At 41.6% G+C, this 24,369-nt stretch overlaps 1 protein-coding gene across 2 annotated transcripts in view; it reads right to left on the bottom strand.

Annotated features, from left to right (window-relative positions):
- The window catches only part of LOC126278525 (tyrosine kinase receptor Cad96Ca), an 800,638-nt gene that overhangs the window by 480,000 nt on the left and 296,269 nt on the right, over positions 1-24,369 (bottom strand). For both annotated transcript variants that reach the window (XM_049978699.1, XM_049978706.1), the window contains exons 4-6: positions 9,730-10,001; positions 5,055-5,183; positions 1,448-1,568 (exon numbers count right to left, since the gene is read on the bottom strand). In XM_049978699.1, the coding sequence (XP_049834656.1) occupies positions 1,448-1,568; positions 5,055-5,183; positions 9,730-10,001 (522 nt within the window). The remainder of the gene's footprint in view (positions 1-1,447; positions 1,569-5,054; positions 5,184-9,729; positions 10,002-24,369) is intronic.

The following is a 24,369-nucleotide window of genomic DNA, read 5'->3' as shown; positions in this document are numbered from 1 at the left end:
ACTGATAGAGGCAGAATATGAGAAATGCAAGTCCCATTCAATCGTATCTCAATCACCATAAAAAACAAATAGTCAGAAGAACACAATACTCTCACGTTTATATAGTGTTCATACAACAATTTTCAAACATTCCAGGAATGGCAGACTAAACCAGTGTCTTGTTTAACGTAATTGTGTCCAGATACACACTAAAATTGTGCTTCACTATACGATCCACATGTGACAGGCATTTAGAAATAGATAAGATACTGAACTAACAACCACTTATGTGCATTCTTCGCTGTGTCATCTGAGCCAGACGAGATGAAAGTTTTACCACAATGGCTGTTTCTGCCTTCCGGCAGATAGCAAGAACACATTTACAGTAATCTGCTTGCTCACTGTCGATGAGTCTATGGATTTTGATAAAATTTATTTCAGGTAAAGAATACAGCTCAAAGCCAATAAAACACATACACACTAACAGACTACGAGAAAGAATTCTGGGGCAATGCAAGCAATGTTGACTCTTTAATTTAGAAATACCATATGGCGAGAAAAAAGCATTCTTTTGACATAATTGGCAAGAACAGTGGAGAGGCCCTTTAGCAGCTAGTGGGATCATGATGCTAACAGAATGAAAAATTGCAATAGGTACTCACTTCATAAGGCTAGAATACATTTAACATTTTTTCGGAGAAGGTCTTACTGATCAAATAATAAGTCAACCATGCACAAAGTTATTTTGTAAGTACATTCAAGTAAATTCAATCCCAGTATTTAGCGTGGTTCTCTCATCAACTTTTCTATCCAACAAATTAGTTATTATCAGAAGCATAGATCACCTTGTGTGTTCTTGAATGGACATAAGAAATTTGATATGGGAGCACACAGTAAGCCACAGCAAAGTACTTATCATTTACATTTCCTTTACGTAAAAATCATGACAAACTGAATCCTGATGAAATGGCTATGTCCTCAACATGTGTAGCCAAAATGGTTAACTCTACATGTGCATGGATACTCCAGTTTCTATCCTGCCCTAGGAAGAAGAGCAAAAAGTTCTTTTCATGAATCCGTGTGATATCATCTTCCATTAATTCGTTGCTTTCCCAAGCATTGGACACCACAACCGCCTAAATGACGTCGCATCACAAGTACTTGCCATGTTTACCCATGCAGTACATTTGACAGTTATCAACAGCTTGGAGCAAGGAAATGCTAAACCGTCTACACTAGAACTGTTCCCAAGGCGGCATTGGGGGATTGCTGAAACAGTCACTGAACCCTTGTTTCATGATGAAGAGTATGAGTCAGATATATTGGAAGACACTGCAATTTATTCACATCAGTCACAGTGGCTGACATATTAGCTACAAAATACAATATAATTATATTGCCTTTGGGCGCACAAATGCATGCTGCAGAACATCATCTGAAAATGTGTATGCTATTTTTGTAGACTTACCATCAATGTCCAGAGCCTCACAGCGCCACACCTGCCCAAAGCAGCCCTCTCCGAGGATGTTGAACACCTTCAGGCGATGGCGTGGAAACTCCCAGCGGTCTGCAGGTTTAGCGTTGGACAGCTGCGGAAGACACGTCTCACGTTTCTTACCAGTACTCCAAAGAAAACCCTCTGGTTTTTAAATCTTAGGCAAGTAAAGACAGCATTAAAATCACTCTGAGGTACAGCCATGTCATAATATAAGACATGTTACTTTCTCCCACATAGTCTCACGTAATGACCATGAGGAGAAAATTTGAGAAATGCAGATGCTTACCGACAATCATTGTTCCCACGCACTATTCGTGAGTGCAACAGGGTTGGAGGGCTCAGTTAATGATACAGAAAGTACCCTCTCTCACATACCATTAGATGGCTTACGAAATATGATGTACATGAAGAAAATAGCATTAGTCTGTTGCATAAGTTCGTAGCTTTTTCCCACATGTTTAATAAATGTAACAGAGACTTTAGTCATTAATACTAAATTCTCCTTCAGTATTTACAACAGTCTGCCAATGCTAGTGTTTTTTATTAGTCCTACAGAATGAAGGAGTGAATTTTTGTGGAGTAGCATCACTTCATGCAATCTTTCTAGTCAACGATCTTGGTTTGTATCTGTATCTCAGTTGTTAACATTTAATGTCAACAATGATAGATACACTTCCAGGAATCAATTCATAGTACATGACACTGTCATTGTTCCCCAGAAGCAAAACATTTTCTTTTGTGGATGTGTGCAAGTCTTCGCACAGGGAGTTGGTGCTTTGGGCTCAACCATTCCTTTCTTTTCCTTATGTTAGCATAAAGATACAAGTTCTCGACACCAATAATGATACTTGAGAGGAATGGTTAGCATCGTTCATGAGCCAATTGATGACGAGTAAGTAGAGTTGCACATGTGGCAACCTGCCGATTTATGTGATTTTGGCTCAGAGCATGCGGTACCCATACACCCAACTTTTGATCCTTCCCCAGTTCATGTAAATGTTGCACAATAGTGCAACAATGGCAGTGAATCACATCTGCCAGCTCTCGAGTACACTGATGTGAACCATTGTGGATAAATGTGTCTAAACGATCTTCATCAAACCTCTAAGGTCTTTCTGAACATAAGAGAGTCACTAACATCAAAAACCTCATTCTTAAATTGAGAAAACTATTTTATTTCCATGTTCTCTTCAGTGGCATTATCCCCATACAAAGTGAAAATGTTTTTGACTGCCTCCACTGCTGTCAGGCCTCTACTGAACTCAAAGAGAAAATACATCTGAAATGTTCCCATTTCTCTACTTGGCACTCTATTTTCTAGTGTCCACAGCTACATAATCAAAATGACAAAATACGAAAACTCAAATACCAACGGTGAACTACACATAAAAACTGACAATCAATAAACAAACTCATAGTAACTGTTATATCAGCATGCAAAACAAAAATGCTACGAACTTAAGCACCAACCTAATAAAATATTAAATCAGTGAATTACCAGTTTAATATGTTATGATTACAAACAAGAATCTAACAATAAACATCTACACAGGAATGGAACGTCTGACAGAGCTCAATCTTGGGGAACAGTTTGGGTTGTGAAAAACGTAGGAACATTTGAGGCAATATGGACACAACGACTTAGTTTGGAAAACAGTTCGAAGAAAGAAAACCAGCATCAGTAGATTTCGCAAAAGGTTAGGAATGTGTTATCTTGAATAGGGTCTTCTATATGTGAAGTTATCTTTGATAACTCTCCTTTTGGAGAAGGAGCAAAGGTTATTTACAATATCTGCAGAAACCAGACAGCAATTCTAAGAGTGGAACAAACTAAAATAGGGGTTGCAGTTAAGATGAGAATGATACATATTTACCACCTATAACTCGTGCTGAAGCAACTACTAAAGAAAACCAAGGCATAATTTGGAAAAGGAATTAAACTTCTAGTGCAAGAAATTAAAATGTTTAAATAAGCTGATTACAATGTAATCATTTCAGAAACATCAATTTAATTGTAAGATCGCAATGTATAGCTTCTCCCAAAGAGCTCATAAAATGACACCAACAAAGATAATCAATGGTTACCATGTGTAGTAGAATTAAGACACATACGGCTACAGTAATTACATTGGAAGTGAGATACTAAAAGCTTGAGATGAGTTTTGTTACTTGGGCAGCAAAATAGATGATGATAGCAGAAGTAAATAGATATATAGACTGGCAGCAGCAAGTAAAGCTTTCCTGGAAATGATAAATTTATTAATTATGAACATAAACCTAAGTTAGAGGAAATTTTTCTCAAAGTATTTGTAAGCAGCATAAACAGAATATGTAAAGAGAGGCCCAATGTAATACATGTTAAGTAGACTCAAAATGACAAAGTGGAATGGTATCAGAATTTCTCTAAGCAAGTTAGAAGTTGGCAGGCTGAATTTCACAACATTGCCTAGAATCTCTTGTGTCCCAGAGGAATATCACTTAAGAGTTCCACCTAACAACAACGATCTTCATAAGAATTTACCAACTTTTATGCAGATAGCTGGAAATTCCAGTGAACAGGCTATCACAAGATAAATGAGGTTCCGCAGAATTTCATTTAAAACCAGCAGCCCACCCCTACTTTGGACAGGTAGCACTAAATATCTGTGGCAGGACGACTTGTGCCCTCAGGAGCACAGCATTCACTTGCTGAGTACAGCCTTAGTGACGCTGAGATTCCTGACGTAATACTAGAACATCTGCGGAAAACCATTGACTGGGCCAGGGACTGGCAGCTGACTCTGAACGTAAATAAATGTGGCGTATTGTCCATATACAGACAAAGAGATTCGTTATTCTTTGATTAAACTATTCACAAAAGATTAGTGGATGGAGTAAGAAATTGAGAGTAATCAACCAGAGGGCCCTGAAGCACAATGCTCACATAAAACCATTGCTGGAAAAGAAGATGTCAGATTGAGCTTCATTGGGAGAGTCTCAAGAAAATGTAATCCATGAAAGAAGATTGCTTACAAATAACTTCAGTTCTTCAGTATTAGTCATTAATCCTTAGCAAATCAGATTAATGGTAGATATAGGAGAGATCCAATGAAGACCACCAAGTTTCGTCTCAGAATCATTTACCAAGTGCATGGAGAAGCTGAAGAAACTCTACTGGCAGATGCTATAAGAGAGACGTTGTGTATCACCGACAGGTTTACTGTTTAAATTCAGCATGTTTCCATTCAAAGAAGAGTCAGGGCAACATCTTACTTTCTCCCACATAAGTCACGCGAAGTGGCCAAGATGAGCAAATCTGAACTGATATGGAGGTTTATTCTCATTCTACCCATGCATCATTTGCTAACAGAGCACTGAAAGAGTGGTGGGAGCAATGATAGTGGTAATAGATTGCACCATCAGCCATACACCATCAGGTGTCTTCCACAGTAGGGATGTAGGTGTGGAAAATACTCTTCATGCTCCTGCCATATCTTGTCATGAAACCACTCTGGCACCATGACATTGGGATTGGATAATTTGCCACAGCGCTTCTTTCTGGTATCGGAGGCAGATGGAGGAGTTGGTATATACTGACCTGTGTCGTGGGGTGTGGTTCCTCGCCTTCGCGACCCTCGTAACGGTTGCTGTGGGCTCGTGGTCCCCTCCAGTGGCCGAGTGCCATGGGTTCCTCCAGCGGCGCTCCAGAAACAGACACCTCTTTCCTCTGCAAAACAAGATACAACCAGTTTAGCTGTTGGCAAAACACTCATGCGTGTGCACATAAACAACCAATACTTACCCAACAATTGTTATTGTAAGAAAATGCATGATCATAGCCACTAATGAACTGGTCCTAGAGTGAAAAACATACCCGAATATCTAACTGCATTAGTCAACATTTATCATTGGCTGACATACATTCAAGCCACTTTTAAAACTCTAATTGCTTCATCAATCATCAGAAACAGTTGTGTATCATGGGAAACTGGCACCCAGAGGAGACTTTCTTTAGAAGGAGGACACTGTTTCTCCTCATACAGTTAGCTAATCTATGCCATATTGTAACAATGCACCAGAAAGGAATTTTATCTGAAATGATTAAGTGCATGACAACACAGATTATTAAGATTAAATAACTGTACACAGATTCTGACCTCAATGTGTCATGTTGCGATCAGAAACTCTAAACGCTGTGTTAAATCAAAGAAGGTCTGAGTATATATTTTTGTAGGATTTCCCATTAGACCATTTTTTACTCTAAGTCACGCAACATTAAACGTGATTTCTGGAGTACAGTGATCATCTGACCACCCTACCCCAGAATTTTTAAGATGCAACACAGTGGTACTCGAGGCTTTTCACAGAAATCTTGGGCACGTCTTGTCACACAAGTAGTATATTGAACGTAAATCATCCTTTATAAACTCCATGCAAATATAATGTAAAATATGTAGTATGCCTTGTTAGATTAAGAGGGATCTTCGTGGTTTTAATTTTGCCTGTGTAAGGATAAACTGAGAACACTGATTAAAGCTAAGAACAAACCTTGGCAGAAAATTGGCAAAGAGAGAGGAAAAAGCTTAGGGAACATAAGAGCACATGAATCTTGCAAGGTTTTAAAAACAATGAGAACATGGAATAAAGATCTACCAGATACAAACCTCATTAAACCTCATTAGCATGCAAGAATGGGTGAAAACTACCAAGAACTACTGACTGAGCTTTTCACTGAGAACCCACCAGACATTTGAAATTAATATTGGTAATATTCCACCTATAACCCACAATCAAGTCCAGTATGGAACTAATGCCATGAGAAATGAAAGGGCACCGGGTCCAGGATTAATTTACCTAGAACTGATTAAAATTGCTCCCTCCATACTTTTTGATATATTCACAGTGATTGTTGACAGATGATTTAGGTAAGACAAAACTCCAAAGGGGTGAAAAACATTTAACCAGTAAACAGGAGAGATTGATGGTGAGAATCCATGGTCATATCCTAAAAACAATAAAAGAAGTATAATAACTGAATCTGAAGAATACCATGGAATGACAGTTTAAGAGATTCCTAAAGGATTTATTGGTGGCCAACTCCTCCTGCTCCATTGATGAATTTCTCAATAGAAGCAACTGATTTTTGTGTGTGTGTGTGTGTGTGTGTGTGTGTGTGTGTGTGTGTGTGTGTGTGTGTGTGCGTGTGCGTGTGTAAGTACAATCTAACTTCTGCACAATTTCAGTGCAGTAATGTGTTCATTGTAAATAAGTATTATGGTAGTTCTATTACATGTTTATTACCTTATAAATAAATAAACTTTTTTATTTTAAATTTAGTGCATTAGTGTTTGTAAAATGATTCTTTCATATAGTGCTCATGAAAAAAAAAAAAAAAATTACGGTCATTCCACTTGGGGCCTGTGGAAGGTACATCAGCTAATTTGTTTCAGTTGTAAATATTTGTCATGTATTATTGTTTTTCTGACATGTTCTACACCCTGGAGGATCTCCTCACTACAGATCAATTGGAATGAAAGTAAATCTAACCTAATCTATGATTCCAATATGGTCGCCCCTGTACAGATGGGGTATTTATCTTCAAAAACTTTGTTGAGATAAGGACAGCAAGGGGGCATCACAATCTGTACTCGGTCTAACTCAGATAGCATGTTCATTGATAGTACATGCACCATGTGTGTGCCTGACTAGCAGACATTCCTCACCATGTGGCTAAGTGTACTGTACTGAGTTGTGAGGAACTGAGACAAAATACATCCAGATCAAGTCTGCATACCGTATCAATGAACATTGGTCTGGGTGTTCAGTCAAAGTATTGTTTTCAGGCAGTTTTGCACAAATGTGTAGCTAAATGCTGATCTGTTTCCAAAAACACAAATAGTTCAAACACGGGTGCACTCTGACACGATTCACACAAGAATCTTGAACATGATATCTCCTTATATGTCAGAACAAATTATAATTAGGAAACAGGACTTGGATCTGGCCACAGAAATACTCGTTTAACAATTGTCAAGTCCATAAGGAGCAATAATCGGTAATGTGTGAGCAGAAAATAATGACATTAAGTCTGATATAAAAAATGAGTGATGGATCGAACATGTGTGACTTTCATTTCGTGCTACCCTTCAATGAAAGCAGGGTAACGCCAAAAAAAGTGGAGAAAAAATAAGTGCGGAAGGCAAATTCATTTAGCCAACATACTTTGAGAAACATCCACTGTTAAAAAATTTTGGGGCATAGACAATGTCGATGACCATTCTTGTGTCTGGCTGACTTTAACAGAATGATAGATAATACAGAGAGAATGGTGATGAGGGGAAAATTACAATAGAAACACACCATTCTGTTTCCGTTATGTATTTTTATCTCACCAGATATGCAATACTGAAATGAAGTTTGACTTTTCTCCACTGTAATACAGCACACCGATCAGTTACTGGTTTTGAAAAACAGATTGATAATGCATGTATCTTTATGCTTTTCAGGTTAATGAAGCTGCTAGTTACTGGAGACATGAATCAATAAGTCTCTGTGGAAGATGTTTGGTGATCTACAATTTGTTAATGAAGACAGCACAGGCCTTTGTTTGTTGATGTCTGTTATCCTGCTCATGCGGCAATGATGCAGCAATAAGACTACACCATCTACAACAAAGCCCTTGATTGACACATTGAATAATGGCTAACTTTCAAACTGTGTACATCCCAAGCAATGATACTGTCTACAACTAACAAGGCGCGATGTGAATTTGGACTGACAAATGAGAACAAACAAATGTTTCAATTAGACATTAAATGTCTGTGTTCGCTTGTCATTTTTATAAAAGTGATCTCGTCTTCCCCTTCTGTGTCTCTTTTACTCTGTAACTGGCTTATTTGGCTTACGTTATTTATTGTTCTTATAAGAATATTCAGCCTACAGTTGCAGGTTAACTTTATCGTTTACCTAGGTTTCAACGTTAGTAATAATGACTTTTTCAGAACATTAAATATTATTTAAATGTTTGCCTAATACCAGCCACGTCCTAAGTCAACTTTATGAAAGTTGATTCATAACCATAAGGTTTTGTCACTTCTATTAAACAAGCTGTAACAAATTCACTTTAAGCCCGTTGTATGGGCCTCGTCATGTGACTAGGGTTCTAGTCACACGACGAGGCCCATACAGTGGGCTTCAAGTGAATTTGTTACAGCTTTTTTAATAGAAGAGACAAAGCTGGAACCCTAGTCACATGATGAGGCCCACAGAATGGGCTTAAAGTGAATTTGTTACAGCTTGTTTAATAGAAGTGACAAAATCTTATGGTTATGCATCAAGTTTTATAAAGTTGAGTTAGGACATGGCTGGTTTTAGGCAAACATTCAAATAATATTTTATGTTCTGAAGAAGACATTATTACTAACGTTGAAACCTAGGTAAACGATAAAGTAAACCTGCAACTGTAGGGTGGATATTGTTATATAAACAATATCAATTGCTGTCGCTGCATAAAAATGTTAAAAAAACTTTATTGTCCTTCTACTACTACTGATTGTTTTGTAAAACATTAACAAAGTCGCTGTGTATTTTCTCTTTATTTTTTTTCTTTTCTCGTTTGTCTTCTCTTTGTTAACATTCTTTATTTTGGATGGTAATGAAATATAAAGTATTACATAAAATCAATACTGTTATTTCCTGTATAATGTTAAGTAGTTTAAAATCCAGGATGGAATGTAAGAATACTAGAGAAGGAAAGTTGCTACTCACCATATAGCGGAGATGCTGAGCCGCGATAGGCACATTAAAAAGATTCACACAATCATAGCTTTCTGCCATTAAGGCATTTTTCAGCTGTAGACACACACACACACACACACACACACACACACACACACACACACACACACACACACACAGACACACACACACGCGCAAGCGCAACTTGCACACTCATTTGCAGTCTCAGAGGGCTGAAACTACACTGTGTAGTTTATTGCGGGACAATAAGTTGGGATTGTTAGTCTCCTGGGAGGCGTGCCAGAGATACGTCCCTACAGTCGCACTATCCTATGTGTCCTCGGTGGCTCAAATGTATAGAGCATCTGCCATGTAAGCAGGAAATCCCGGGTTCGATTCCCGGTCGCGATACACATTTTCAACTGTCCCCGTTGTCTCTTAAGGCCTGTATGCAGCTATGCAGCGAGGGGTATTCATTTCATTGTAAAGCTATATACGACTTGTCACATGTATGACTAGACCCACGTGACACGCACCATGTCGTCCTTGCCCTTGGGCCTCGGTGCACAGTACCGCTTGCGCAGCACGTAGGCGGCGCCAGCGAACACGAAGAGGGCGAGCACTGACGTGACGGGAACCAGCGTCGTGGCGATGTCGGACGGCGGCGCCGCGCTGCCCGGCGGAACTTGGGTGGACACGGGGGCGGTGGCGGCGGCGGAGGAGCCCCTGGGCACGGGGTGCGGCGTGGCGGCGGACGCCGTCGTGCTGCTGTTGCTGCTGCCGCTCACGTCTCCGGAGCCGGTACCACCTGCGCATACACACAGCCCGTGTCAACACGCGGCGCCCGTGCAGCTCTGCTGTATGCTGTCGCCAGGAAGCTTCGAGCTCAACCCCTTGTGCACAATGACTCATTTCAGGCGGAATGGTAGAGTGAACTAGACAAGGATATAGACCGTAACAGCATGAAATTGTTCAAGAAACCCTCGGAGAAATTACAGTGTCATCCATACAAACCCGAACTAATTTAATGGGTCGGAACACTTGAACCAATAATAGGACACATTTGCAATTTTGGGAGATGATGATAAAAAATCTTCCAGAAAGCAGACATGCATACAAAGTCATAGCATATGTTGGAAGTGTCCTTCACCAACATCGATGCACAACTGTACTCTTTTCAATACATTCCGCGAATTTCTGTGAAATAAAGCCAACAGTCCTGGAAGCTAACACCTCCAACCATTTCAAAACCAAGATCGCATAAAATACACTACTCCACGAAGATGACGTGCTACAGACGCGAAATTTAACCGACAGGAAGAAGATGCTGTGATATGCAAATTATTAGCTTTTCAGAGCATTCACACAAGGCTGGCGCCGGCGGCGACACCTACAACGTGCTGACATGAGGAAAGTTTCCAACCGATTTTTCATACACAAACAGCAGTTCACCGGCGTTGCCTGGTGAAAAGTTGTTGTGATGCCTCTTGTAAGAAGGAGAAATGCGTACCATCAAGTTTCTGACTTTGATAAAGGTCGTATTGTAGCCTATAGCGCTTACGGTTTATCGTATCGCGACATTGCTGCTCGCGTTGGTCGCGATCCAATGAATGTTAGCAGAATATGGAAAGGGTGGGTTCAGGAGGGTAATACGGAACGCCGTGCTGGATCCCAACGGTCTCGTATCAATAGCAGTCAAGATGACTTGCATCTTATCCGCATAGCTGTAACGGATCGTGCAGACACGTCTCGATACCTGAGTCAACAGATGGGGACGTTTGCAAGACAACAACCATCTGCACGAAAAGTTCGACGACGATTGCAGCAGCATGGACCAGCAGCTCGGAGACCATGGCTGCACTTACCCCTGACGCTGCATCACAGACAGGAGCGCCTGCGATGGTGTGTACTCAACGATGAACCTGAGTGCACGCATGGCAAACCGTCATTTTTCCGGGTGAATCCAGGTTCTGTTTACAGCTTCATGATGGTCGCATCCGTGTTTGGCGACATCGCGGTGAACGCATATTGTAAGCGTGTATTCGTCACAGGCATACTGGCGCATCACCCGGCGTGATGATATGGGGTGCCACTGGTTACTCGTCTCGATCACCTCTTGTTCGCATTGACGGCACTTTGAACAGTGGACGCTACATTTCAGATTTGTTACGTCCCGTGGCTCTACCCCTTCATTCGATCCCTGCGAAATCTTACATTTCAGCAGGATAATGCACGACCGCATGCTACAGGATCTGTACGGGCCTTTCTGGATACAGAAAATGTTCGACTGCTGCCCTGGCCAGCACATTCTCCAGATCTCTCACCAAAAATTGGAAACGTCTGGTCAATGGTGCCCGAGTAACTTGCTCGTCACAATATGGCAGTCACTACTCTTGATGAACTGTGGTATCGTGTTGAAGCTGCATGGGCAGCTGTACCTGTACACGCCATCCAAGCTCTGACTCAATGCCCAGACGTATCAAGGCTGTTATTACGGCCAGAGGTGGTTGTTCTGGGTATTGATTTCTCAGGATGTATGCACCAAAATTGCGTGAAAATGTGATCACATGTCAGTTCTAGTATAATGTATTTGACCAATGAATACCCGTTTATCATCTGCGTTTCTTCTTGGTGTAGCAATTTTAATGGCCGGTAGTGTACTTTTTATTTAAGACAACCTGATTCAAAAATAAAAATATTCTATGCAATCTTGGCTGCTGAATGGTTTTTAAAAATTGGGCAGATAACCCTTCAGTTCTGTCAAAATGAAAAAAGAATGAATCTAAGTTCATCATCATGTACTCGTGTTTTATGGATTATATAGGGGTTTACACCACCCCAGTATCTGCCATTTCGTGTACTGGTGTAACCTGGAAGATGGAACCGTGCATCTGTAATCCAAGCCTGGACATTGAATAAGAAAGCCCTGAAACCATCGACACAACCGCATTTTTTTATCATGATCTGTTTTTGCAATGATTGCATCACGTGGTCTCTGTACTGTCACAATGTTGATTTCTCCACATCTCTCTGACATGTGCCATATGAAATGCCTTTCTCCTGGCTCAATCACGCTACAATTTCCTTGGAAAGTTCTCCAAGCGTCTTCAAACACTATGAATAACCTCTGCATTCAGTGAAGGTCTTTGTCTACTACTTCCATTGTTTAGTACAACAGTTGTCTCCAAGCTTCCTTGCTATCGAGAAACTTGTTACCTTTCCTGGAGCATTTCTTCTGAATTCCCGTTGTGTTATAACCAGAGAGTCGGTCTTCCAATATTTTTTGACAATAAAAGCCCGCTCTCGAAGTGTATTCCCCAAGTCTCTGTCATCCGAAAACTGCGAGCGAATCACACGGCCCGAACTACACGCTAACAGACTTCACAAACCGCGACTGACTAGGGTACGAACGAACAACACGAGCAGATCATGTGCGGAATTATACAGTAGAAAGGTTCTCATTGAAACTAACAACCAACTTACCAACAACGGGCGGTACTTCTGATTCTAGCAGAGCTACTGAGATCAGTAAAGTAACTTTCCCATTTCTACGAGCTTACGGAGGAGAATTATGACCCACTGAAGTAGTTCAGGTTTATTCGGATCGTCTCAGAGGTTCAAAAATGGTTCAAATGGCTCTGAGCACTATGGCACTTAACTTCCCGTAGAACTAAGAACTACTTAAACCTAACCTTAGGACATCACACACATCCATGACCGAGGCGGGATTCGAACCTGCGACCGTAGCGGTCGCGCGGTTCCAGACTGTAGCACCTAGAACCGCTCGGCCTCTTCGGCCGGCCGTCTCAGAGAAAGAAAGGTTGGTGTGGAGAACTGATTTTATGTTCGGCAGACTTTACTCGGCATATTATCTAAATCGGCGTGCACTCAACGTTAGTCAGTAGGGCGAGAATAATCCGCGCTTGAGGTCGGCCCGACAATAGGAAAGACTGAAATTACACCTTTGGAAACCACTGATATGTACCGCTTCAGTAGATTTTAAAGATCACAGCGTATCACCGAGTAAGAATGGAGACGTCCTGTAACGAGAGAAATGTATAACAAATAAAATACTGAAACGAAGAAATGGGAAGGTTTGGTGTGTATTTTGATTTGAGTCAGTCCTGGGAACTTCAGTTAGAGGGACGATCGAAGAAAATAATAGCGGGAGGAGGCCTACATATGAGAGTCCAGAACAGTTCGCCTGGCCGTGCGGTTGTAGGCGCTACAGTCTGGAGCCGAGCGACAGCTCCGGTCGCAGGTTCGAATCCTGCCTCGGGCATGGATGTGTGTGATATCCTTAGGTTAGTTAGATTCAAGTAGTTGTAAGTTCTAGGCGACTGATGACCTCGGAAGTTAAGTTGCATAGTGCTGAGCCATTTGAACCATTTTGAACAGTTCGCCGATGATGTGGGATGCGAGAGGCAAGCTAGAACGAAAGAGACCTGGCAGGCTACACTAATGTAGAACTGCATCAAATCTACCTCTGGTTTGATGACCAAAGCACACACAACAGTTGAGATAAATTGATAGTGTAGCTAGTGATTTTGCTCTACAATAGTGACATGTGACTCATTGCACAGTACGTTAGGTTCGAACACCTTTTTCTCCGATCGGTCGCGAAACTATAATCATATTGAAAATCTGCTGAAGCTATGCTCAGTTGTGTTGTACAGTGTCTCTAATGTACCTGTCTACCGTCACGTCATACTTTTCGGAGCTGAGAACAAGGTGAGCACGTAAACATGCCCATAAAACAATGACTCTCGCCGAGTGGCCGGCCTGTGTGGCCGAGCGGTTCTAGGCGCTTCAGTCTGGAACCGCGTAACCACTATGGTCGCAGGTTCTAATCCTACCTCGGGCATGGATGTGTGTGATATCCTTAGGTTAGTTAGGTATAAGTAGTTCTAAGTTCTAGGGGACTTATGACCGCAGATGTTAAGTCCCATAGTGCTCAGAGCCATTTGAACCATTTTGAACCAAGTGTGAGTGCCTGCTGAGAGGTTTCGACTGATTTCATGCAACCCATGTAACATAACCGTCATCCTTGTCCTTCTTCAAGACAATCCTCGACCGCATTCTGCAGGGGCAATGAAGATGCACCTACAGCTTTTCCGATGAAATGCACTTGATCACTCTACATACAGTGCCGTAATTGGATCTGGCTGAGGTTCCTCATCGTCAGAGACAAGGGCACAGTGAGGAGTAACTCAGGGAAGTGTGACAGAACTGCTCATATTATGTGTATACATAAGTGATATGACAGACAGGCTGGGCAGCAATTACGATAGTTTGCTGACGACGCTGGGGTACGGCCCATAGCACCGCCGCAGTAGCTCAGCTGGGAAATACTGAACAAAGACAACACTACCTTACACAAGTCATCCCGCCATTTAGCAAAATTTCGGGAAACGCATCTCGCCATAGCTGGGAGAGGATTTATACTCTATTCCTCCCCCACACAATGTGTAACGAATCTTCTGCAGGTCTAAGTCGTTGAGCAGAAGCGCATACAAATTTACTGATTTCTTACACTATGAGACCCAACGGCCTTGCCTCAGTGGTCAGACCGGTTCCCGTCAGATAACCGAAGTTAAGCGCTGTCGGGCTGGGCTAGCACTTGGATGGGTGACCATCCGGTATGTCCAGCGATGTTGGCAAGTGTGGTGTACTCAGCTCTTGTGAGGCAAACTGAGAAGCTACTTGACTGAGAGGTAGCGGCTCCGGTCACGAAAACTGACAACTGCCGGGAGAGCGATGTGCTGAGCACATGTCCCTCCATATCCTCATTCAGTGCTGCTTGTGGGCTGATGATGACACGGTGGCCGGTAGGTACCGTTGGGTCTTCATGGCCTGTTCGGACGGGGTTTACACTATGCGAGACGAGTTTCGCCTCTCCTACAGGTTGGACACAACGGATGCAGCAATATTCTAGGCGTTGCCTGAAGTTTAATGTACGGAGAAAAGTGTCAATCAACGTACTATTTTTTAAGACATCACCCTCTGGAGTGGTTTGACTCTGTCACCCATCTTTTACTTTCCTGTACTAATCTTCTCATCCTATTTAAGTCTACTCTGATGTAATTTACAGTCTGCTGTGCATTTTCATCCCCTACAATTTGTCCTCTTAACTGTTCTTTCTAGCTCCAAGTTAGCTACTCCTGTATGCTGCAGCTGGTGTCCCACTAACCTTTCACTGCAATGACATCGTTTCCACCTGACTTTCACTATTATAAACGAGTAAGTTATTCAGCACTTGCAGCTATGTTTGAACGTCTGCTCACTCTCAAGAGCACGAAAGGATAAGGTCACATCATACTCGTGCATCCACTGCGCACTTCAGAATGAACAAACTCTCGAAACTAGCTACAATGGTGAATAAAGAACACATTTATAATAAAAGTCTGATGGAAAATAGATCGTTCTTTAAATGTATCAAGGCTTTGGTGCCCACCTTGAACAATTAAATCTTTCCCTTCTTCTGAGGATGATTTTCCTTATACTCGTTTTTTCACCTACTCTTTTGAGATGTTTGTCGTCAACTATCCCCCCCTCCCCCCTCACCCCTACCCTTTCCGCCGAAGACTCTGAAGCAGGCACTTGAATGGCGCCCAATATTCAACGAAATCAACGCATTATAAGCAAGGATATGTATATTCTGGAGCAGAGGAGTAAAGGAATGGAAAGCGCTGCCGACAACGAAGAGAAGGCTCGCTTTTTACATGCTTTAATGTAAACTATGATGCCATTAGATTCACGCTTTCCAAGCGGCTTAATGTTGACCCGGAGCTTAGAAGATCTTCCAAATATCTGTCTATGTTTGGCTGTACACATAACAGCAGCTCAGCTAAGGCTAGTCACAGAGAGGAAGTTGTCTGGAGCAACTTTTGCCGAAGAAGACTGAGATTTGTTTCGGGAAACTGTACAATAGGCCACACGAGTGTGCGGAATTATAGCTCTGAGAATCATGAAGGTGGTTTTGGTTGTGTTGTGCTGGGATAAAGGCTGAAGCTAGGAAGACAGCTTTCATTCTTCTACTGTTAATTTTAAGAGAGAGACCTGTGTAGGGACACTAGGGAATAATTCATTTACTTGAAGCGAGGAAACGGTGTATGAGCGCACGTCAAATGATTTATCCGTAAACTCGGTATCCCATTTTCTTTGAAGTAGCCTGTTACCGAGTACGTGGAGCGTAACAGCGACCATGGCTGTGACTGGGAACTTCCGAACCACTTTACGAATTTAGGAATTCGTTTGAAGAGCCGGAACAGAGGCTGCACTGGTATGTCTTCAATGACTTAAGGAGGAGGAGGAGGAGGAGGGGAGAGAGAGAGAGAGAGAGAGAGAGAGAGAGAGAGAGAGAGAGAGAGAGAGAGACCGGCTGGTGACTTTTAATGAAATACTTTCCGAGCCGCGTGTCCGTCTGCTAGAAGAAGGGAGCAGTTACAAATACCTTAACTATTTTGCTTCCATATTTGGAGGATTTAGTTAAGACACAATGAGCGAAGGAAATTATTAGACTGTAACATAGCTGTTTTCTTGAAAATATTTTTATTTCAGTCACAGGTAGAAAATAAAAAATTAAGAAGTGTTGGAATAGCAGGAGTCAATTACTATTTAAAACGAGTTGCTTGCAATTTCCTATCCTGTGGTGTCTTTGGTGTTGCCTTTTTTGTTTGGAAGACTTAAGATCCAATAAGGCAGAAGGAATAGTTAACATTCCCATAGAACTTCTAAAATCATTGGCAGGAACGGGCAACAAAACGACTATTCACGTTCGTGTGTAGAATGTATGAGTCTGGCGATACACCATCACTCTTTCGGAAAAATATCAACCACGCAATTCCGAAGACAGCAAGGGCTGGCAAGTGCGAGAATTATCGCACAATCAGCTTAACAGCTCTGGATCCAACTTGCTGACAAGAATAATATACAGAAGAGTCGAAAGGAAAATTGAGCATGTGATAGATGGCGATCAGTTTGGCTTTGGGAAAAATAAATGCGCCAGAGAGGCAGTTCAGACATTGTGGCTAGTAATGGAAGCAGGACTAGAAGAAAAATCGAGACACGTTTATAGTATCTGTCGACACTAATAATGCGTTCGACAAGGTGAAATGGTGCAAGATGTTCTAAATTCTGAGGACACTAAGGGTTAGCTATAAGGAGAGACGGATAATATACAACATGTACAAGAACCAAGAGTGAATAATAGGAGTGTAAGACACAGATGTAATCTTTCGCCCCTACTGTTCAATATATACATCGAAGAAGTAAGGAGGAAAATAGAAGGAAGGTTCAAGAGTGGAATTAAAATCCAAAGTGGAAGGATATCAATGATAAGATTCCCTAATGACATTGCTATGCTGAGTGAAAGTAAAGAAGAATTTCGTGATGTGCTGAATGGAATGAACAGTCTAATGAGTTCAGGATATGGACTGAGAGTACATCAAAGAAAGACGCAGGTAATGAGATATAGGAAAAAGAAAATAGCGAGAAACTTAACACCGGGATTGATGATCACGACGTAGAGGAAGTTGAGGAATTCTGCTACCTACGCAGCAACATAACCACTGACGGATGGAGCAAGGAGGACATCAACAGCAGACTAGCACTGGCAAAAAGGGTATTCCTGGCTAAGAGAAGTCTACTGGTATCAAACAAAGGCCTTAATTTAAGGAAGAAATTTCTGAGAACGTACATCTCGAGCACAGCATTGTGTGTCAGTTAAACATGAACCGTAGGAAAACCGGAACAGAAGAGAATCGAAGCATTTGAGATGTGGTTCTGTAAGTAGGCTGTTTAGGTTTTTATGTTCGTAACATCACTTAGTGCTCTGTATGAAAATCGCTGACTGTGCTGTGTGCAGTCTCATTGTTGGAATATTCGCTTGTGTAGTGTTGGGCAGTTGGATGTGAACAGCGCGTAGTTTTGTGAAGTTGGAGGTGAGCCGCCAGCAGTGGTGGATGTGGGGAGAGAGATGTCAGAGTTTTGAGAGCGGACGATCTGGATTTGTGTCCGTCAGAAGAAGGAAATTTGTAAGACTGGATGTTATGTGAATTTTGAACACTATTAAGGTAAATACATTGTTTGTTCTGTATCAAAATCTTTCATCTGCTAACTATGCCTATGAGTAGTTAGTGCCTTCAGTAGTTTGAATCTTTTATTTAACTGGCAGTATTGGCGCTCTCTGTATTGCAGTAGATCGAGTAACGAAGATTTTTGTGAGGTTAGTAAGTCATGAAAGGTATTAGTTATTGTTAGTCAGAGCAGCCATTCTTTCGTAGGGATTATTGAAAGTCAGATTGGGTTGCGCTAAAAATATTGTGTGTCGGTTTAGTGGTGATCAGAATAAGTAAAGAGAAAACTGTCAGAGAACGTTGAGTTTTGCTCAGCTGTTTAAAAATCAAATAACGTAGAAGATTACCAGAACAGTCACTCATAATTTTTCAAAGGGGACGTTTCCGTTCTACCGATAAATGTTAAAAATTAGGTGAACTGGTAAGGAACGAAAAGTTTCTGCGTAGAATCGGAGAGGAAGGTAATATACGAAAACATTGACAGGAAGGAAGGACAGGACGATAGGACATCTGTTAAGACATCAGCGAATAACTGCCATGGTTCTAGAGGGAGCTGTAGTGGGTAAAAGTTGTGGAGGAAGACAGAGACAGGAATACATCCTGGAAATAATTAAGGAAGTAGGTTGCAGAGGTGTTCTGAGATGAAGAGGTTGGTACAGGGCACAAATTCATGGAGGGCAGCATCAAACCAGTCGTAAGACTGATGACTCAAAAAGAAAAAAGAAGTGTTCTGAGGCTATAATGAGTAGCGCAGTATGCATGGATGCATTTCAGTTAGAGGGGAACGAACATCTCTAAACAGGGTAATCGCAAATGTTGGAGAGGCAAATACATGTACAAGAAAAGTAACTGTGGAGAAAACCTTGTCAGCGTGCGTCCTTTCGATACCTCGCGTCACGCTCTGGAAGTGGTTATCTTTGGCTTTGGCAAGAGAGAGCGGGCGCGAGATCCGTTCCTTGAAGGCGGCAGGAAGAGGCTTGGACGTTATAAGTCGCTTGGAGTGAGGACTGGGGAAGGGGGACGGCTTGTCGACGATGGAGAGTAACGGTGGGGTAGGCCCGTGTTGTGATGGCGTGGACCCGTCTTGCCTGATGTGTAGCCCCAGCACGGAGGCGGTTCTACCGTGGCTACGTAAACGGATCAAGGTGGAATCGCCGGCCGGCAGGATGACACTGGCTGTCAGTCTCCCTGGGATTCTTCCGTCAGACGCCGCTTTGTGGAGCAGTTCCACTACACTCACGCAGGAAGACCACGTGCGGTGCGGGCTGCTCCATCCCCGCCGTGACCTTTCTGCATTATGCCGGGTGAGCAACTTTGAGAACTTCCGTCGCCTTTAATACTTCGTTCTCACTTGGTGAAAGACTGACAATATCGTTGTGAGCGTGTGTTTTTTTTTTCCCCCTATATTCGGGTCGCTCCAACCAATTTCGATTCGTTCTTGTAACTATTAATTTCGTCCCACCGGGGTTTGATAGTAGAAGTATTAACGATCAGATCGCAATCACTGCTCTGCCTTCCGACCTCTAAGTGCCATTAATGTGCAACTTTCTGAGGTGGATTAAATTACTGTTCAAAAATAAAAAAATAATGAAGAAAGAGAGAAGACGAAGAGGAAAAAGGAGAAGAAAAAGACCCCTGCTGTGAGAATTGTGTATTTTCTGAGTGAGTGTTCCAAGATTTTTAGGTCTTGAAGAAATGTTGCTGGTAGTTTATTCCTTTGCTACTCGGCTTCGTAAGTACGCTTGTATACCAAAAGCAGTTGCTTGTGGCTGCACGAGACGTATTTAATCACGCTGGAGCCCGAATATTGTCTCCATCTGTCTGTCACATTCATTGCTTTGAAACGGTTGTGTGTATTTATTGGGCTCTTTTAAGGTATTTGAGTGAAATATTCAAATGTGTTGGTTTGTAGTTTAATCAGCTGTTATGCCAGCAGTCACGATTGTTAAGTTCCATGAGGAATTAATTATTATTCTTTTCACTAGAGCATTTCCAGACAAGTTTAAGTTTGCCAAGGGTACTGGGGTAGTCCATTGTGTAAATGAATCATCATCTGTATGATCATGATACTTGTAGCACGTCGTGCCACTGTTTTATGGGAGGGCATTCACTCGTGTTTAACACCTGCCTTTTACTTAGTACGTTTCGTCCTGTTTAGTTTTGAACAGGTTGCTGTACCTTCCTGGTGTTTTAAGATAATTGTTACACCGTGTTGTGAGAGAGAGCGTGACGCTAAACCCGTAATTGCGGGTTTCCGTAGTCATCTATCACAGTAGCTCTGTTGTAAAATGCCTTAGCGCACTTAATTTGGTCAGCCGCTTTCCCTGCGCTTTCGGGGTCGGTTCCACAAGTGGGCATATGTGTTGCTCTGTAATATATCTGGATGCGCACCAGGGTAATGGTTTCTTCTGACCTGAAATTTAAGGAAAGTTACCAGACTTCTGGCGTTGTCCGCTCTTTAGTCACTTAAAGGTAAATGGATTTTGCGACAGGAGCCGCAATGTCAGTAAGCGTTCATGTGCGCGAAGATGTGTTTGTGTTTGTGTCTGTGTCTTAGGCGGTGTCTGTGTACTTGGTGGTGCCAGTTTGTGAGGTTTCCCGAATATGCTGGAGACGTCGAGGCACGGTATCAGCCACTGCGTGGCTTGTACAGAAGCAGAGCTTCTTGTATGTGTGTATGCCTTCCCTCCCATTAAGACGGCTCTTTACTAGTAATTTTATCTGTTAGTAGTAATTTTCTCTGACCGAAATACTGATGTTTAATGATTCGATTAATTAAATAATGATGTATGTATCTGAAAAATTTGTTCTAAAACCAGAATTAATTATTTCTAGTAACTTCACTTACAGCAAGCACTGAAATTATATTATTTATTCAGACAGGTATTCCCCTCTTCAAATAATTTGTTTTAGATTGTTTGTTGTTGTCTTCAGTCCTGAGACTGGTTTGATGCAGCTCTCCATGCTACTCTATCCTACTGCAACCTACATCCTTCTGAATCTGCTTCGTGTACTCCTCTCTCGGTCTCCCTCTACGATTTTTACCCTCCACGCTGCCCTCCAATGCTAAATTTGTGATCCCTTGATGCCTCAAAACATGTCCTACCAACCGATCCCTTCTTCTAGTCAAGTTGTGCCACAAACTTCTCTTCTCCCCAATCCTATTCAATACCTCCTCATTAGTTACGTGATCTATCCACCTTATCTTCAGTATTCTTCTGTAGCACCACATTTCGAAAGCTTCTATTCTCTTCTTGTCCAAACTAGTTATCGTCCATGTTTCACTTCCATACATGGCTACACTCCAAACAAATACTTTCAGAAACGACTTCCTGATACATAAATCTATATTCGATGTTAACAAATTTCTCTTCTTCAGAAACGCTTTCCTTGCCATTGCCAGTCTACATTTTATATCCTCTCTATTTCGACCATCATCAGTTATTTTACTTCCTAAATAGCAAAACTCCTTTACTACTTTAAGTGTCTCATTTCCTAATCTAATTCCTTCAGCATCACCCGATTTAATTTGACTACATTCCATTATCCTCGTTTTGTTTTTGTTAATGTTCATCTTATATCCTCCTTTCAAGACACTGTCCATTCCGTTCAACTGCTCTTCCAAGTCCTTTGCCGTCTCTGACAGAATTACAATTTCATCGGCAAACCTCAAAGTTTTTACTTCGTCTCCATGAATTTTAATACCTACTCGAAATTTTTCTTTTGTTTCCTTTACTGCTTGCTCAATATACAGATTGAATAACATCGGGGAGAGGCTGCAACCCTGTCTCACTCCTTTCCCAACCACTGCTTCCCTTTCATGCCCCTCGACTCTTAGGACTGCCATCTGGTTTCTGTACAAATTATAAATAGCCTTTCGCTCCCTGTATTTTACCCCTGCCACCTTTAGATTTTGAAAAAGAGTATTCCAGTCAACATTGTCAAAAGCTTTCTCTAAGTCTACAAATGCTAGAAACGTAGGTTTGCCTTTTCTTAATCTTTCTTCTAAGATAAGTCGTAAGGTCAGTATTGCCTCACGTGTTCCAACATTTCGACGGAATCCAAACTGATCCTCCCCGAGGTCTGCATCTACCAGTTTTTCCATTCGTCTGTAAAGAATTCGCGTTAGTATTTTGCAGCCGTGGCTTATTAAACTGATAGTTCGGTAATTTTCACATCTGTTAGCACCTGCTTTCTTTGGGATTGGAATTATTATATTCTTCTTGAAGTCTGAGGGTATTTCGCCTGTCTCATACATCTTGCTCACCAGCTGGTAGAGTTTTGTCATGACTGGCTCTCCCAAGGCCGTCAGTAGTTCTAATGGAATGTTGTCTACTCCGGGGGCCTTGTTTCGACTCAGGTCTTTCAGTGCTCTGTCAAACTCTTCACGCAGTATCGTATCTCCCATTTCGTCTTCATCTACATCCTCTTCTATTTCCATAATATTGTCCTCAAGTACATCGCCCTTGTACAAGCCTTCTATATACTCCTTCCACCTTTCTGCCTTCCCTTCTTTGCTTAGAACTGGGCTGCCATCTGAGCTCTTGATATTCATACACGTGGTTCTCTTCTCTCCAAAGGTCTCTTTAATTTTCCTGTAGGCAGTATCTATCTTACCCCTAGTGAGATAAGCTTCTACATCCTTACATTTGTCCTCTAGCCATCCCTGTTTAGCCATTTTGCACTTCCTGTCGATCTCATTCTTGAGATGTTTGTATTCCTTTTTGCCTGCTTCATTTACTGCATTTTTATATTTTCTCCTTTCATCAATTAAATTCAATATTTCTTCTGTTACCCAAGGATTTCTAGCAGCCCTCGTCTTTGTACCTACTTTATCCTCTGCTGCCTTCACTACTACATCCCTCAGAGCTACCCATTCTTCTTCTACTGTATTTCTTTCCCCTATTCCTGTCAATTGTTCCCTTATGCTCTCTCTGAAACTCTGTACAACCTCTGGTTCTTTCAGTTTATCCAGGTCCCATCTCCTTAATTTCTCAAGATTACGGAATGATATTCTTGTAATTTATTGTAAAGTAGGCATTTGTGTGACTTTTTAATATTCGATCACAAACAGCGTTAATGTCCATTATTACTATTTCAAACGAAAGATCAATGTTCTGCTTTAAGTTGCCTAAATACAATCCTTAATAAATGCACTTAAAAACTGGTTGGGCCACGAAAGACGTTCAATGTCCTGTTTCCCAATCCATCCGATTCCAAGACAACCAGGCACTGAAGCCATGCACCATCTTGCGTAACAGATGAAATATTTCATGTGATGGACGAAACAATAAGTAAAGAAATGTTCAGCGAAAACCAGGAATACAGCAACATAAATCCCATAAAGATATGATCGCCTGAAGAACTACCTCAACATATAGAAAAATCAAAACAACCTCGAGTAAAACTAAAACCATAGCTGGAAAATTAAGAGTGCGACGAGAATTCCACTGTCAAAGCAGGAGAAAGAGCGGTTAGATGGAAACGGTACGTGGAAGACCCCTACAAGGGAGAGGATTTGTCTGATGACGTACTAGAAACAGAAGCAGGAGTCGGTACAGAAGAGATAGCGGATCTAGTCTTAGAATCAGAATTTAAAAGATCTTCGGATGATTTTGAAATAAGGCAGAAGGTATGGACAACATTCTATCAAAATTTCTAAAATCATGGGAGGAAGTGCTAACTAAACGATTATTTAGGTCCGCGTGTAGAGTCTGAGACTGCCGACGCACCATCAGACTTCCGGAAAAATATTATCCACACAGTTTCGAAGACAGCATGGGGAGATAAGTGCGTGAACTATCCCACAATAAGATTAACAGCTCAAGCATCCAAACTGGTGACAAGAATAACGTACAGAAGAATAGTAAAAAATTGGGGATGCCTTAGATGAAGATCAGTTTTGTTTTTGGAAAGGCAAAGGCACAAGATAGGCACCCCAAACGCTGCGCTTGATAATGAAAGTAAGACTCAAGGAAAGTCAAAGACACGTTTATAGGATTTGTCCTCTTGTAAAAAGTGTACGGCAGCGTAAAATGGTGCAAGGTATTCGAGATTCTAAGGAAAAACAGAGTAAGCTACAGGGCAGACAAGAAATAT

The sequence above is a fragment of the Schistocerca gregaria genome, chromosome 1, assembly GCF_023897955.1.
Source record: "Schistocerca gregaria isolate iqSchGreg1 chromosome 1, iqSchGreg1.2, whole genome shotgun sequence".
NCBI lineage: Eukaryota > Metazoa > Arthropoda > Insecta > Orthoptera > Acrididae > Schistocerca > Schistocerca gregaria.
The sequence above is the reverse complement of the archived record's forward strand: the minus strand, read 5'-3'. Positions and strand labels throughout refer to the sequence as shown.